The following is an 18,010-nucleotide window of genomic DNA, read 5'->3' on the forward strand; positions in this document are numbered from 1 at the left end:
ACTCCATCAAGAACCTCTGGAACAAGTTGCATCGCCAAATTAAAGGGTGCAACAAGTGTCCAATATTGGTAAAGGAGCTTGCATGTCTTCTCCAACTTGAACTGAAAAAAACATCAATACAAGAGCTTGTGAACAGCATGTCCCAGAGGATGGAGGCTCTATCAACTATTGAATATGAATAAATTTTGTTTTTCTTTTCTATCACAATAGTCCAAACACTTACTGAAAGATAGTGTAAAATACCAATGGGTACACATCCCCCTCACCCCAACCCTGGATGTAATCATTGCAGCTTTAGGTTATGTTATGCAGGTTATGTAATCATTGCAGCTTTAGTGCCTGTGGCTGTACCATATTATTGAGGCTTTCATTACCTCCTTTTTTTTTTTTTTTTTTTTTTTTTTTACCTCCTCTCTCAAAGCAGCAGCATAAAGACTAATGTTCTACAATTTCTTAACACACAAGATGTTCGACACCTGCCTTGACCCCATATTTCCTAGATCTCTCATCAAATGAAAAATCTGGTCAATGACTGCAGAAAGACTGGCACAACATTTGAATTCTAGCATTGAAATGAAGCTACAAAAACTGCAATACCCACAACTGCCAATGTAATTCTGCCCAGATATATAGCTGCCATTATTCCCAGATGGGAAGGTTCAGAGTACTGATTTCTTACATTCAGTAACAATGCATTTTCAATGTGGAAAATTTTTAGCGAATCTAATTTTGATTATCATGAGCATGTGCATTTACTAAAAGTTACCATAAGACTAATTCTTAAATTTCAGTAAATCAGAAACAAAAACTTTTATTTCACAATAAGGCAGTTTTTAAATATTCACAGTCAATAACTGGGTAATAATCAGGCTGAAAACCACAAATACAAAATGTTAAATCTTAAAAAAATTCATTAAACAGTTAAAATCTTTTTCATTTTCAACTTTGCTTTCCATAGCTTATACCAAGACTACTTTGCCTTAAGCTGGAGAGAAAATCCCTAAAAAGAGAATGCAAAATACAGTGAATGAAGGCATAAGTTTGAGTATACATGCAAAATAACAAAATAATGTAAATCAAAATACAATTTTTGCAATAGTCCCTTAAGTCTTCTTTTTAATTTCGTTATTTATCCTTTCTGTCCTAAAAATAGTACCTGCTAATAAAAACCTGTCTAAACAGATTCATTTCAAAATTAATTCATGTCATTTGCTTCTTGCCTAATGCTAATTACGCAGGTACACAACACTTCAGCTACTACTAGTTTTAAATTTGGAAATTAAAATATAAAAATTAGGCAATGGCGACTATTCTGAAATCCAAACTTTCACCCTAAACATGTTACATTTTCTCTCATTTCTTTGCTGTAAGCACAGTGCAAATTAATAAATTCCCCTTGAATTTACCATATACAAGTTGACACCTCATTGATGAAAGACATTACATAGCATCAAAATGACTAGTGCCATCATCAAAAGCATACATACAAATAAGATATTTACTTGCTCAATCTATATAAGCTGTGTAAACTGTAACAGCATAAAACATAAATAATTAGTTACTCACAAATATTTTAATAATTATAAATGTTTTACTTTGCACATTATTTTGTCATTTTTGGCAACAGTTTTTATCTTTGGAATCACATTTGTTTTAAAAACACATAAATGAGTTTTTGACTACTTCTGAGTTGGTGAATAAAATTATACTTGGGGTTGTTATGGTAATCTGTTGATTTTTTGGTAATTCAGTCAAACATCCTTGGAATAATAAGATTTTGTTATTTTTGCATCTTATTACGTTGCTGTGTTTTAATATCAAAATATGTAATTTTCTGAACAAATGCAAACACTGTTTTCTAGTTCAAACTAGTCACAGTCACTACAAAAAATTAAAATTATTAAATAGCAGTTTACAGAATTCTACGGACCTTGGTGAATTTCAACTGGTATGCAATGATACCCTCTGACACCCTGAATGAAAAACATATGTGAGAAGATTTGCATTTTTTGTTCAGAAAAGTAGTAGAAGGTCTGTGTTTTAATATCAGAATATGTGATTTTCTGAACATACACAAACAGTGTTTTCTAGTTCAAACTAGTCACAGGCACTATAAAAAAATTAAAAATTAAAATTATTAAACAGCAGTTTACATAATTCTATGGTTCTTGGGAAATTTCAACTGGTGTGCCATGGTACCCTCTAACAACTTGAATGAAAAATGAATCTGAGGAGATTTGATTATCATTTTTTGTTCCAAAAGGTAATAAATGTCTGTGTTTTAACATCAGCATATGTAATTTTCTGCACAAATACAAACTCTGTCTTCTAGTTGAAACTAGTTACAGGCACTAAAAAATTTATGATTACCAATAATTTTGCAGGAATTTTAGTCAAGTATTATCTTTTAATTAATTTATCATTTATGTCTGAACTGGTCTTTCTTAATTAGGAAAACAGAATTTAGTTGAGCAATAAATAACTCAATTTTTTAAAGGTTTTACATTTACAAAACCTTTTTTTCCTTCAATTTTACAGTTTAAAAAAAATGGCAAGTAATCTTATTAAATGGCAAAACAACACAAGTTTTTAGCAAGTACAATTAGATGAATAATTATACAATTAGATGAATACAATTAGATGAATAATTTTATGTTGAAAATAAAAATCAAAGTTTGTCATATTAGCAAATCTCTCAAGAATTCATTTAGCATCACATGCATGTTTTTCCAATGTATGTGTAATGAAAGCAAATACATTTTTTATTTAGTACACAGATGTTATAATTCTCAAATTTGATGTTAACCATCTAAAGCAAGACAACCTTACTTCTGCAGTGACAACAGAAACAGGAAAACAGCTAATACCTTTAAAAGAATGAAAATATTCATTAAATAAATCTTCTCATATGCTAAACTGTCACCATTTAAGTGATACAGATGTCTTTGTCACAAATACACTTTTGTCTTCATAATGAATATTCATTCTAATCGACTAATTTTATTACCCAAAATAAACTATTAAAATCTGACAAGTGGATACATTGCAAACACTGGTTATAAACTGGGTAGCCCTAAGCCATCCTTTCTTGCAAGTCCATTTTTTTTTCCCCATAAAATCTTGAAAACTGGCTGTTGTGGATCACTGAAAAGGATGCTGTGTCTAGAGTCCTTGTTGCCTAACTAGGTCCTGTTTCAGTGATGAAAAATCACTTTTGTTGCAAAACTTTGAACGACAAAATACAATTTGGGGAAGGAAATTAGATAAATTTACTTCTTTAAAAATATTCGACCTTCAAAAGCTCTCATATGATCTAGAAACCTTTTACTTTTCTCCACACTTCCAATGGTTCTGGAAAGAGCTTCAGACTTCCTCCTAAATATGACGTGAATACAGAATGCTGATGACCTGGATACAAATGAAATAACCAGCTCAATTTCTATTAAATTCATTTAAGCATGCGTTTCAGGTGCGCTAAGGAAGTATATTGTCATCCTCAAACTGGCACACAATGTCTACAGAGAATTTATACATGTTTTAATGTAACAATCATTTTTACTCTCTAATGATTTAACTGACAGCTACACAAACAGTTCAACACTATGGTTCACTCTGTACTGCTGAAAGCAGTATGATCACTAATCAAGTACTTTGCATTCTGAACTTTTTTCTTTTTAAAGGGGGTTATGAATTATTTCTCCAATCAAAAATGCTTCTCATTTAAAGTGTATGGGAAAAATTAATAAATAATTCAATACTAAATCAAACATAAATCCAAAAGCTATTATAATTCTATTTTGCCTTATTTCTCAAAATAATCTCTATCAACCTTGCATTTATCTCAGTGTCTGGTCTGCTACTTGAATAAAGTTTGTATATCTGCTACCTGAAAAAAATTTGTGTATCATGCCCAATCTCATGTCTTTATGTGACAAACACTTCTTTCTTGCAAATAGAGAGCATTTCTCTTTAAAATTACGAAGCTCTTTATATCAAAATGCATTACATGAAGTTCTCTTTCAGTTGTACACTCTTTGAGCTCAATTAACATTTTTAATACAGGAGCTGAAACTTTCTGGGAACACCCAGTTTCTTACGGGATCAATCATCAACAAGTACAATTCTGCTATATACCTTTAAAAACTATAAAATACAATTTCATTCCTGATGTACCCTTTTATACATCACTGAAAGCTTATTTACCTTGTAATTTTATGCAATTACAGAAATTCATAATGTCATTCACTCCCTCCAAATTTCATCAAACTCTTCCAAGCTGATTTTTTTAAAATTGCAATATTTTTATTTACTGTAGTTATTTAATGAAACCAATTTGTGTTCAATAAGCATACAATGCACCTCAGATCTTTTAATGATAAATCATTCAATAAAATATGAATATCACTTTACCACAAATCATATATCATTATTTACACATAAAAACTACATTTAAAACACTTTAGAATAAACATAATAATGACCATGTTTTAAATACAAATGTTGTTATAAGAACACACTGAAATATTATGCACAAAAACTGGCTTCATTGTATATGCATGGGCACATGCACACACAAACTTCATTCTAAGTTCATGCACACTTGAAGTAATTTAACTGGTAAATGTATAGTATATAGACAGAATATGCCTATCAGCTTTACAAACAAAACTGCTAAAGTACTTAGATGGAGCTTTCACTTCAAAGATTATTAGTTTTTGAAAAAAATGCATGAAAAGCTTGAAACTTTTCTCTTCTTATAAAGCAGCAATAATATTCTGCTATCTCATGTCCACTGCTTTTTAACCTTTAATGGTCTTAGTCTCCAAGTAGCATTTTTACAAGCAGTTTGTTTTACGAAATAAGACCTATCTACAAAGGAAAATAGTGGATGCTTTAAATACACATGTACCCAATACACATTATGATTATTTAAACACAAACTACTTATTTAATGGGATTTATACTTTACATATCTATGCAATTTTGAAAGTGATCTGCATCAAAAACCAACTTCGAAAAGATGAATTTTTTCACATTTTTAGGGTTCCTAGCAAATATTCAACTGTAAAGCATTTCATAGAAATTTAGCACTGCATGACAGGAGCTCAAGGCTATGGATAAAACTTTAAAAAATTTAACTAAATGCATACAGCTTTTGGATTATTTAAGTTACAACAAAGTACATGAAGGCCATCTGTCTAAGGATATCTGCGTCTGCATCTGCATTTAATATCTGTGTAGTAAATAATAATGTATATAGTATGTATCAGTATCTAGTATCTGTGTAGTATGTAGTAGTGTATTTAGTATCTGTGCATTTGTGTAACGACTTGCATTAGTATTTAGAAGTTGTGTCAACATTCGCTTTTAATATTTGTGTAGTATGTAAGTGTTTGTAAATATCTGTGAAATTTCATGAACTGAATATCTATTTTTTAGTTATTTAGTGTCTGTGTAACAATGTGTAAAATTTATAATGTCTTCATCAGCATATGTAGCAGCACCGGAAGTGTTGCACTAAACAGTTGAGGGATCTGGACAATACCCGATTAGTCTATGTAAGCCGCCCTTATGTCCGAATCCATTTTCACCTGTCTAAGGGTGGAGATGCTTTCATGGAAGACACACTTCCTTATAGAAATTGGCTCATTCTCACATTACACATGGTGAAAACCTTGAAAAACTGCCATGATTTCACCAGGATTTTAAACTTCCACTGAACCACTAGCACTCGGTGATTTTACTACTCAGCTGCTGGCAGGCTCTACATATAGCTTGAACTTCAACATTATTGTTAATTTCAACATTTTAAAAACAATACTTTATAATTTAGCATCACCAAACAATATTAACTATTTTATTGCATTAAATAAAATTGAATGATCTTTAATTTATTAAATATACTGGGGCATACACTGAGCAAAATAATTATACAAAGCAGATAATTTGGCAGCAACAGATAAAGGAATATAATTAAATTAACCTACCCAACATTTTCTTCTGCATTTATTTTTGTAATCTTTTTTTTCATGAAGGAGCTAGAATCTGAAAAATTCATAATTTGTAACAGGATGGAGGAAAAGCAAACACATAACTGAATTATTGACAAAAACTGAAATTTTTTTTATCACAATTGCAGTTCGAGCTAATAAATTCAGCTGTTTTAAAATAACTGATTTTAAGTACTAGAAAAGTCTACGAAAATACAATAAGGAAAATAATGTTTACACTTGATTCAAATTCTAAAGCCACATAAAAGTATTTATCAAAAGGTAAATTTATTATTGAATAATAAGTAAATTTGCAAGTAATATACAAAGAGTTATATAGAGCAACATTTAAAGTCAGATCTATGTATCATAGAAATAACTATGATTACAAGAAGCTCAACCCTCCTCAGAATCAACAACTAAACTTAAAATATAGATAAACACAACAAGAGAAAAGAAAAAAGGAAAATAGCAGTTCAAAATATAAGACCTTTAGGATGTGTCCATTCTCTTAATTCCCTTGTTGAGGCTTCTATCATTTTTGTGACATTTTCAAGCTGATGATCAATGGGTGACTGACACTGTGCAGGTTTGGGTTCAACAGATGGCTTGGTATTATTTTGCATTTCAACTGCAACTTCCATTAGTTCACCTAAAGATAACTATAATAAAATGACACAACTTTAAATTTTCAAAAACAATAGAATTAAATGTGAACTTTTTAATACCATGCATTCAAGATTACAAAATAAATAACTGCATACTCATAGTTTTATGTTTATGAAGCACATTATTAAAACTGCATTTCAAGTTACGATAATATTTTGAATGACCTTAGAAGCTAAAATAAAATTGTTGCTTTTACAACACATATTTGTAATGTTTGATAGGAAGGAAAAAAAGCATAAAATACCTCTTTTTTTATTTTCCTTGATGAGGGTTTTAAAAAATCGAATTCATTGCATTTGACATACTCTTTGGCAGCTTGGAATGTTACTAAACTAAACCTAGGGTGAAAAAATTGAAAACCATCAACATAGTTGTAGGTCAGGCCTTTCAAAATTACTAAAAGACAAAATTAACTGTACCTGAAATTTCAACAACTATAAAAGTACTTATAAGAATTAAAAATTTCTTATCATTAGCTTTATGAAGGAAACACTGCAATGTAAACATTAATTTTAAATTCATACAGTTACAACTACTTTATTCAGCATAATGATAGAAGGAACGATTCACAATTAGAGAGAGGTTATTTTTATGAGCTTACACATAATGGTAATTAAGGGGGAAAATTTAAGGTAAAATTTTAAGTTCAGTCGATTCCGGTTAATCGGACCACATCGAGAAGAGATCATTTTGGTCCTAATAACCGGCTGGTGCGATTACACGAACATGTCCTATATTGTAAGACGGAACGTTCTCTATATAGCAAACAGTAAATGTACAAGTACATCATGTACTAAAATGTTATTATGAACTTTATGATGCAGTACACATGTATGGTGTACATACATGTACAAACAAGAAATACAGTCGAACTTTTTTCATTAGGAAAATTATTAGAAACAAATTCTAAGAAACAATCTCCACGATACTCAACATGCGAAGCACATTAAAAACAATTTCTTACGAAGTTCCAGTCAACATTTGAAGAACTTATCCAATGTGCTTTGACGCATTCTCTTGACGGACTGCATGTGAACGAAATCGCCACAAACATCTAACGCAGCAATGGGACTGCCTTCAATTTCCTCCTGCATGAAATACTGGCACAAAGTTTCAATGCATTTCCTCGCACCAACTTATTAGCGGCATCATCATCACCACTTTCTTGGTCTTCCGATGCTGTCATGTGTTTTGCTGCAACTCGAGCAATGATTGCAGCATCTTAATCTTCATTTTCATCGAAGCTCATTGTTGATGGATAAAAATTCTTTGCAGTTTCATACCTGTTGAAGTTCCACATGTCCGTCAACATTTTCACTTTCAATGAGCATGTCCAAATTCATCTCCAAAACCAAGTGCTTAAAGCCACAGTGAGAAAACAGTTCTGAATTGTCTTACAGCTCACTTTTCGCCACTTGTCGGTCACAAATGTAACTGCTGGTAAGATGTCGACCTTTGCACTGACTGCGCTGGCTTTTGACGATGAGGTCAGCAAACTTTCTTCAATGGCTTCAAGGATGCAATTAACCAACCTTGCACGATAAAGGGTCTTCAAGATTTTTATGAAGCCCATGTCCATTGGATGGACCAAAGCTGTGATCCTGGGAGGTAGAAATTCCAGTTGGACGTTCATCAAGCAATCTAAATGAGAATTTGCTGCACAATTGTCAACAAGCAGCAGCACTTTTCTCGACTGGCATCGTAGCTCTCTGTCCCAACCCTTCAGCCACTCTTTAAAAAGTTCAGAGGTCATCCACGCATTTCTGTTCGCACAATACACAACTAGTCCTCAGTCCTTTAAAGCAGCAAGGCTTAGGGTTTTTTCCTATAACCAACAGCTTCCTCTTGTCTGTTCCTGACATGTGAGCAGCACAAGACAGTTATGCGATACATCGCTTTTTTGGAGCCAGAGAGTGCAACATGTTTGTAACTTAACAAGCCGTCCAGCGTAGCTCGATAATACAGTCCAGTCTCATCAGCATAGTAGTAGATGTCATCTGCTGAAAAATTTTCATGCTCGAGCAGTTTTGTTGATTTCCATTCTTCAGCATTTGCACTATCAGTACTTCTTTCTCTCCATGTGCTTTCTTGAATTTTATGTCATGTCTAGATTTCCATCAAGACAACCAACCGTCCGTAGCTTTAATATCATCATGGCCCAGCTTTTTAGTGAGTTCATCTGCTTTGCATTTTAACATTGGGCCGCTTACTCGCACAGATTTGTCCAGTAACAATGGCAAACCATTCATTAAGGGCCTCATCGACATCTGGGTCCTTGCCCTCACGCTTCCGTTTTTTTTTAAGTTCCCCCTCGTCTTTCATATTGTGCCCATTCTTCTCACAGCTCATTCTCTTGTTTTATCAAGAGCGAAATTGTAGTCTTTGCCTATCCGGTTATTTCCACCAAACGACGCTGACTAGTGTTTCGTGGTTGTTGCTTGAGCTTACCCAGGAAACCAATTTTTTCAGCTAACGTCAAGTCCCGTCGTGGCATTTTGGCAAGTGAGACAAACACGTGCACAGTTTACTGACTAAAGTGGTCTGAAGAAACCTTGGTGTTTCGGGTGCAAGATGTTGAGGTCAAGAGGGAGATAAAATGCTTGCCATTCAAAGCTTGGGAACTAAAATCATCCCAAAATGGTGATGAAATGATAGCTTTCTCGTGTAAACTTTAATCATGATTTACAGGCGGGAATTACTTTCAGGTGGAGCCGGACACTCTATTGTTCATTTCCTCGAAACTCGGAGGCACAGGTCAAGGAAAGGTCAAATAAAATGGTGCGCATGTTCACCTCCCACTGGTTTTGCTTTTGTCATGCACTTTAAGGAATTCCTGACCTTTCATAAAACATTTTCCTGGGGAGCCCGAACTACAGTTCCTTCCATATGTCGCAGACCACCTGTACATCTGCTGTACGCGGCCAACTTGTGGCTTCTGCTTTTTATTCGCTCTCATGTTTTTTGGTCCGATTAAACGAAATTTTGGTCCAAATAAGCGAATATTATTAGGCTTATGTACGTAGGATTTGTTTCAGTTCTTTAGGATTTGGTCCGTAAAATCGGTTGGTCCGATTATCTGGTGGTCCAATTAACCGGATTCGACTGTATTTAAACATAAAGCATGAAAAATAAAATGTGATTTCAAGCTAAGCCACAAGAAAGTAATATTATATTTAATATTTCATTTGAAATATTAAAAAATGAGACACCTCTAAATTTTGAATAACATAATTAATGAGTACTTTTTTAACATCAGAGATTTTTAAGATAATTACAGCATATTCAATACCTTTACAGGTATACCAAGCACAGAATTAAAATAAGTGCAAACGCAGATATATTAGATACACACTTTAATTATATTTATACATATGTGTGGCAAATATAATCTAACTTCCAGAAGAAAAAAGAAGTTTATCAAAATTCTATTCAATTTTATGTAAAACAGATTTCCTAAGGCTAGAAGAGAGAGAGAAAGCAAATTTCCATGCAACAAATTAAAAATACACTAAACGTCAAACAGATTTTCCTCACTCAAATTCAGAGGAATTAGCAAAACTGATCAAAAGAATAGAACTGTTCTTAAGACATTTCTCTGTAACTGAAATCATCCATACTACTTCAGCTTTGTTCAAATTAATATGAGTTCACTGTAACTTAATACTAGTTGCAGCCAATTCCATGTCAGTAAGAGCTGCATATCACAATTCAAGAGTCATTGTTAGGTAGTTAAAGTTTTTTAAAAGCAATAAAACAATTTCTTAATAGAAAGAAAAGTTCCAAGTAAATTAACAACTATTTCATATCTTTTAGACAATGAACTTTCATTTATTTATTTTTTTTTTACTATTCCTCTGCATTCAGTAAATATGTTCTTAAGATACACAGAGTTTATATTTTTCAGCGATGCAACTGACATTCTTTTCAGACAGAAAACCAAATATTTTATTTCCAAATTTTTTCCAAAATTCACTTCTTGCTATGCAATTTCCCAACTTAATTATTTTGAGTACTCAATATTTCTGTAAAAGTGGTAATGTCAAGTCAAATATACATAGAGCTGGGATTTCTGTCTTAAATACAACTACCAATAAAATAATGCTGTTGCAGCAGATCACACAAACATAAGAAATTCATGCTTGCAGTCCCCTACATGTTGCACTGTTTGAGCTGTTATAAGGTGAGAGACAAAAGTCCCTGACATTTCAAAAGCGACAATTTAAATTTCATGGTCAGTGTCTAGGGATTTCAGTGATCTGTACTGTGTCTGTCACCGAAGTCTTTTGATTTCAAAAGGCTGACAGACAAATGATCCTGTGGCTCTTCTGATATTGTTTTCACTACAACAAATCAGAGGACATAAATTGCAACTGAAAAATAAAGATGGCATGACTCAGTCTGAAGGCAAGAACTCAGAATGCTCTAAAACTACAACCAGAGATTATCTTGTCACTATCAAGATTCTCAAGTAATGAGGACAACAACCTATATTAATTTTTTCTATACCTTCGATGTTGTTGCGTATTGTTAACGGAATTTCTCATATATTTATAGTAAATATATTTTAGTTCGATATGCAGTAATATGTAACCTTAACAAAAACAACCAACACCATTTACCACATGGAGTCACACCATATAGCATACTACCATCACCCCAGTAGTAGTAGAAGTCTATCAGTTTTCTGCCAGGTTGGCATTGCAGGAGGTGCAAGTTCCTATTATTTCTGGCTCACCACTGTGATAACCAATATTAATAAATTAATTTACAGCTTGCTTCGGTGTTATGCTAAGTATACTGGTTATGGCAATGCTTTGGTGTTTCACTGGAGGCTTGCTTGTGGCAATATCTATGGGTCAAATCAGAAGTGGGATGCGAGAGGCCGCTTTGCCTTGGGGACAGAACTTCAGTCCATGTCAAGGGAGTGGAATTCTCAACCACTAAGGGGAAAATCTCTTGTGCGCTAGATTTAATAACTACAATGCTTCCAAATTTTTGCAAGCATTAAGTCGATTAAGCTCTGAGGATGCCGTAATGTTTTGAAATTTAACTAAGTGTATAGGAGCAACCATCCTATTAAAAAATAACAATTATGCTACCTACATTTCTAAAATGAAACAATATATTCACTACTCCATAAACCGAAAAATCAGTTTTACTACGGTGAATAATTTTTAATAATAAATTTGCTGCATTGCTAAATAATGTGGTTGTTTAAGCTATTTAATATAAATCACATTTTAGTAGCTATATTATAAACCATAAACGAAGAAACTTTAAAGAATGCACAAATTCAAAGGTTTATTTTCCAAATATAGGGAATTTGGAAAAGCATTCAACTTGCACATTAGTTAGACGAAAGTTTTAAATTAGAAATTTTTTACAGCATCAATGAAGTATTTATGCAATATGAAAAGAGAATGCAATGTGTTAAAAAATATGTATTACAAGCTCTTCGTATATTATTTATTTTATCCTCTAATACATATAAAATTAAAATACACTCTTACTAAAGCTGAAGAAAGCGATATTTTTTATCGTAATATAACAGCAATTTTAAAATGCAAATAGAAAAAGTCTTTCTAAAAAAACTTACCCATATTTATCAACTGAAGACATTTCCCAACAAAAATTTTGCATATAATATAAATTACTAACTAAGTACTGCGGTCTAGCTTGAATAATGACACCCACAAGTAGAGGAATTAAATCATCTGAAGTTAATCGTGGAGTATCTGAAAACAAAAGCAAACTAAAATGTTATATCATCTAAATAAAAAAAGCCTTCCACAGCCAGAAAAAGCACAGAATAAAAAATTCACAGGCAGCAAAAAAATACTAGCAATATGCAAAAATGGGATTTTATCAGTGATTAAAAAAAAGGTATAAAGTATCACACATAAAAACCTGCTTTCAAAATATTAATTCTCAAAATGAAGCAATGTTTATACCTTAAAAACAAATCTGAAAAATGAAAGCCCATAATTTACATGCTAAAACTGAGCAATATACATGAAAGTTAAATTTCTACTCAGTTATTTTTTAATTTGTTATGTCAGCTTACATTTTATATTTAAATTAAATACATCAACTTGTTTATGCTTTCATTCATAGCCTGAAAAACTAATACAATGAATCCAGCAAAAATGAATTTTCTACAGATTCCCATTTGAAAAGAAACTTCTCAGAAACAAGCATCCTTTCTTTTGATCTAGCTTTCATGCTAATTGTAGTTTAACAATGGAAAATATGTAGAAAATATTCATATGTATACCTTATGTGTCAATAAAGTGGTTATCAAAAGACACTGCATTATGTTTGAATGTGTAGTTTTTATACATTACATGGTACAAATCTTTCTCTCAGACAAGTAAAAGTAAAGGAAATGGCATTTAAAAGTGAATACAAGCAAATTTACCAGACATGCAGATTTCATAACAGGCACAACTACACTGGCTGGTTATTAGCCACTAAACCCAATTATAAAGAAAAAGGATACTGACATACTACATTTAGCAGCTGAAAAATTTTCAAAATGCACCAATCTCTGATAACCACATATATAACAATTCTTCAGTTTTAGCAATCGTCTATATTTGTATGTTTTCTTTTTGTCATACGTGAATAGCTTTTATAGAAAACGCATTTCTTGCCTTAAACTCAATAGCGTTAAATAGTGATAGTAGTTAAAATAGTGATATATTTTGCCTTAAACTCAATTTCAAAATATGTATTCGTGGGATTTGCTTGCACTAAAAGAAACTGCTGCAAAATTTCTGAAGGAATGCAGTTTTGTAAAATCACTTGGAAACAACTGCTTTGCATCCATTATTAAAACGATCGTCACGAAATTCCCACCAGGACAAAAGAGACAAAAATTCATTTGTAAGTTAGTGTATAGATTGATTTTCTGGATAAATTCATAATTAAAATATAAACTATGCATGCGACAATATGCATGTATGTATGTAATACACAATTTTTTGCTAATATAAAACATCATTCCTTTTTTGGGGGCCCTCCGAAAAAAATCGCCAAAATGCATAAATGCTGGGAATATCTGTGAATAATATATTACCAAAACCATGGTTTATAAAAGATAAGTAATTAGTTAACACCAAAAGCAAGAAAATTCTATCTACTACTAAAAAATGCACTGACACAGGACTTTTCAGTGGAAACTGGCTCATACTGAAAACCATGAAAAATCCATGCAAAACACTTACTGCACTAACAGAGAGATCAACCTATCTATTTAATCACCTTTCCAACAGATGGGCTTACAAATATTGATGTTTGGAATTTTTTTACTACTATTGATTTAATGGTATATGTTATAAGGTAATTAAATCTGACGAGAATATAAAGTTAGTCAAATATTTTTATACAGATAGTTATACATATTCAGGTCAGTTTATTGATGCTATGGGAAAGTAATCAGTGATAGTTAATACTTACTTAGGCATATGGTAAATTATGAAAAATTCAGTTTAATACATTCTAATGTTGCCAACACATTTTAATGGTTTTCAAATATAGATAAAAACTAGTAGACCAATTAGACATAAATATACACCCACAAAAAACCAGCAGCTAGAAGGAGGCTATATCATAGGTTACAGCTAACATTATTTTCATGAAGGATAAGATATTGAATGGTAATTCTAATAATTACTAACTAGAAGGATTTGGCTTTAAAAAAGTAATGGATTGCTGCCATTTCAATTACTTCAAAATTCAGGATGAAAAAAAAAAAAAAAATGGAAACAAAATGAAAAAAATCTAAATACACACATTCTGGGATTTTAATATTTAATACCCTCATAACACACAGCACATATTCTGCTAGCTATCACTAATCAGAGAAGGAACATTAATTTGCAAGACATCTTTGACATTAAAAGAAATCTTATGCAATAACCAAACCTGCATAATTTTTCTTAAGAGTTGTAAAGCATTTCTTCAGCTATAAACACATACATCACTAATTTAAAATTAATTAGAGGTTTAGCATATAATATAAACTCTTTTCTGAAATATGTTTTGTTACTACAACAGTAGGAAGCAGTCTTTGAAATAATAAAAATTTCGTCTAAACACTAAAAGATGATGAAATATCAAATTACTACAAACATTATTTAAAAGAATTTTCTCTCCGAATTTATATTACATAGACAAATCACAATAATTACAAGAAAGAATCTTCTACGTGTGAAGAACCTGCTGATGCCATATGACACTTTACAAACACCTCCCCCCACACACACACCAAGATCTAAAATACAATTAAAACTATTAAAACAGAAATTACAGAACTTCCTTAAGATAACCATTCACAATTCCAGGCAATTTTAATCTATGGTCGGAAGCCTACCAGTGCAAACTGTTTAAGGCATACATTTAACTGCATTCTAGAAACACAGACAACCTTCAAGGTTGGTCAGCTTAGGGAGGTTTTACTCTATTTCTAATTTAAAGAATTTACCTTTACTAACAGGATAACAGTTCTCAAATAAAAAGTGTTCAATGTCCTGATTAAGAAGTTCCTGAAAAGAGAATAATATATTTAATGAAGAATAAAGGAAAATTTTTATAATACAGTCAAAAGTCGTTAATCCGGACTCGTCGGGACTTCGGCAATTCCGGATTATCGATTTTTCCGGATTATAGATCATCAGTTTAAATCTCGTAAGATGGAATGCAGAAATTCTAAAATTAAAAATGTGAAACCGTAATTTATGAAATAAAGAACAATTATGATCTAAAGGGTATCAAAATTCACACACACAAAAAAAAAGCTTAATATTTATTTGTTTACTTTATTAAACATTTCTTTCAATGTAAGTTGTTTAAGTTGCTTCATTTTATGTGATAATACTTTCTCTTTAATTCTATAAACAGACGTAATTTCTTGTTCAGTTACAAAGTTCCGCTGTTCAAGTCCCGTTAATTGCTGTGCCGAGAATACCGACTAACTTGTCAATCGAAATTTTTTCGTCTTCACTAACCTTTCTGTCACATTCTTCATGTCTTTATCCATTTTTTTTGCAGCAATTCCACTTTTTGTTTGTTGGACATCGAAACATACATTCGTTTTGTAGATCCTTTGGAAGTTCCAGCTTCAGAAATTCTATTTGACATAATCAAAAGTTCAAGTTTACTTTTATAAAACTGCTCTTACAGTCTGCAAAAAATAATAAGCGGGATCCAATTCGAAGATTAAGGAACAACGCAATCATTAACATTAACTGAAATAGATAATTAGATAATTTTAGCTTACACCGTCCGTTATACATTAAACGCGCAGGCGAGTATTCTGCACTTGCGCACACGCATATGCGCAGTAGTCAAGGTCTTACGCGCACGCGTAAAACGCCTGTGCCAACGCGACGCATGCGCAGAAAGTTTTTAGCTTTGAGGTCCGGATTATGGGTGTCCGAATTAACAACTTTTGACTGTAGTAACTACATTAAAATCAAAATATTCAGTACACACTATTTTGTTAAGATAAATTAAAATATTTAGTAAATTTCAGCTACCTCTCTAGACTGCTTTTAAGCATTAACTTAATTTCTATGCATGAAAATAAAGATTAAAACAAAATATTCAAATCATGAGAAAGTATTTGAGGCAAGTAAACCATAAGAATAGGAGCCCAGCACTGCAAATTACAAAATATTTTGTAATGGTTTAACAGTTGACTGCAACAGTTATTAAACTACACAGAGAATACATATAATCATAAGATAAAAGATCTCTTGCATTTTGTTTTAGAAGGCATATAAAATATCAAACTTAAATATATAAAGAAGTACATAATTAAACTTATGATCATAATGCATAACATAAAGCTTCAACTAAATTTAAATATTAGAACATTTTAAATGTTTCAGGTATTTACATGAAATATGCTATATAGCATATTCCTGCAGCATTAAAATTCTTCAACAGAAATATAACAATGCAAAAAACACACCTGCCGAAAATATTGTGCAATAAATAAAAGCAGGACTTCTTCAAAAAAGAACCACTTTTGCATATTTCCAAGCTAAATGTCTATTTCATGTTTCTCTGCATAAAATTCAGTTATTATACTTAAGATAGGTCACTTCAGATCGGTAAATGTCCATGCATTTATACATTAAAAAAGATATTGGAAATGTTTTCATTTCCATGACATACATATTTCTAAACCACATAGGAGTTGAACACTAATGATTTTTCATAAATAACTAAATAATTAAGAAAATAATGCACAGTGAAATGAAAATAAGAGTCATTCAGTTGATAATAAACAAGCTACTGTTAACTGCCACAGAGACCTAATGAATATTTGTATATGCCATTAAAATAGCAATTTAACACAAAAGAATTTGTCAAGTTGCATATTTTTCCACTAATCTAGAGACTAAGATACAAATTAGTGATTAAAAGAGAAGCTCAGATTAAGATATAGTTAAGATTTACTGCCATTAGAAAGTGAAAAAAAATTACCGTAGAAAGAAATAAGAATAATAAGATCAAGAATGAATTAAAACAAATTAACACACAAATGAAACAATATAAAGATATATAAAATTTGATTGTTTTCCTTCCTCTTTGAAAATTAACACAGTCCTATTTCATGCAAATTTGAAATAATAAAGGTATTAAAGTTTAAATTTACAAGCAAAATTTGAAATGGTTCAAAATCTCGAAAAAATTTAATTTCTTTGGCATCTCAGTTTAATTACAGGACTAAATACTTTAACTGGAATATACATACCATGTCAAATGGCTAAATGAATTTTAGAAATTACACATCAAATCTTACAGTTTGCTATTTCAGTTATCAGAACTTAAAGACTGCTTAAGGGCATACTTCAGAGAAATGTTTTAAAGATTTATTACTTTACGGCAACCTGAATATTTTATATGTGTTATATTTTATAACATTAATGTTAAATTATACGAAAATTCATTTAAATTAATAATTTTCTCTAAATGCATGACTAAATAATGGAATTTCTTAATATATTTCATTAAACCTTAGCTCCACACAGTTTTTGTTGGCATGTTTTCCAATTAGCATTATGTATTAGTTGTTGATATTTTCACAACATAAAAGTCACCAAACTATAATATTTTTCAGTCAGAACTCACAAATTACCCACAGCATTTATGAAGATTTGCACGAATTGCAACATGGTTACTCTCAGTGTGTAGACAGGTACTACCATAGCAATCAAAGCTACTGACTGCATTTTTTTAAAATTTTCATTCTAAGGAAAAGGATGATGATGAGTAAAACAAGCAAGGCTGATCTTTGTGATAGTTTTTGATCACTCTTCTTTTTAAGGGGGGGAAGAAAC

The 18,010-nt window shown here is 31.6% G+C and overlaps 1 protein-coding gene across 3 annotated transcripts in view; it reads right to left on the bottom strand.

Annotated features, from left to right (window-relative positions):
• Positions 1–795: 795 nt before the first annotated feature.
• The window catches only part of LOC118188586 (ankyrin repeat domain-containing protein 27-like), a 60,864-nt gene continuing 43,649 nt past the window's right edge, over positions 796–18,010 (bottom strand). For all 3 annotated transcript variants that reach the window (XM_085808644.1, XM_085808645.1, XM_085808646.1), the window contains 6 exons: positions 15,145–15,205; positions 12,256–12,394; positions 6,904–6,997; positions 6,481–6,652; positions 5,988–6,045; positions 796–1,000 (listed from right to left, as the gene is read on the bottom strand). In XM_085808644.1, the coding sequence (XP_085664770.1) occupies positions 940–1,000; positions 5,988–6,045; positions 6,481–6,652; positions 6,904–6,997; positions 12,256–12,394; positions 15,145–15,205 (585 nt within the window). In that variant the 3' untranslated portion in view covers positions 796–939. The remainder of the gene's footprint in view (positions 1,001–5,987; positions 6,046–6,480; positions 6,653–6,903; positions 6,998–12,255; positions 12,395–15,144; positions 15,206–18,010) is intronic.

Source organism: Stegodyphus dumicola, chromosome X1 (assembly GCF_044657685.1).
Source record: "Stegodyphus dumicola isolate Sdum_Otavi_A_Nest chromosome X1, ASM4465768v1".
In the NCBI taxonomy this organism is placed as follows: domain Eukaryota; kingdom Metazoa; phylum Arthropoda; class Arachnida; order Araneae; family Eresidae; genus Stegodyphus; species Stegodyphus dumicola.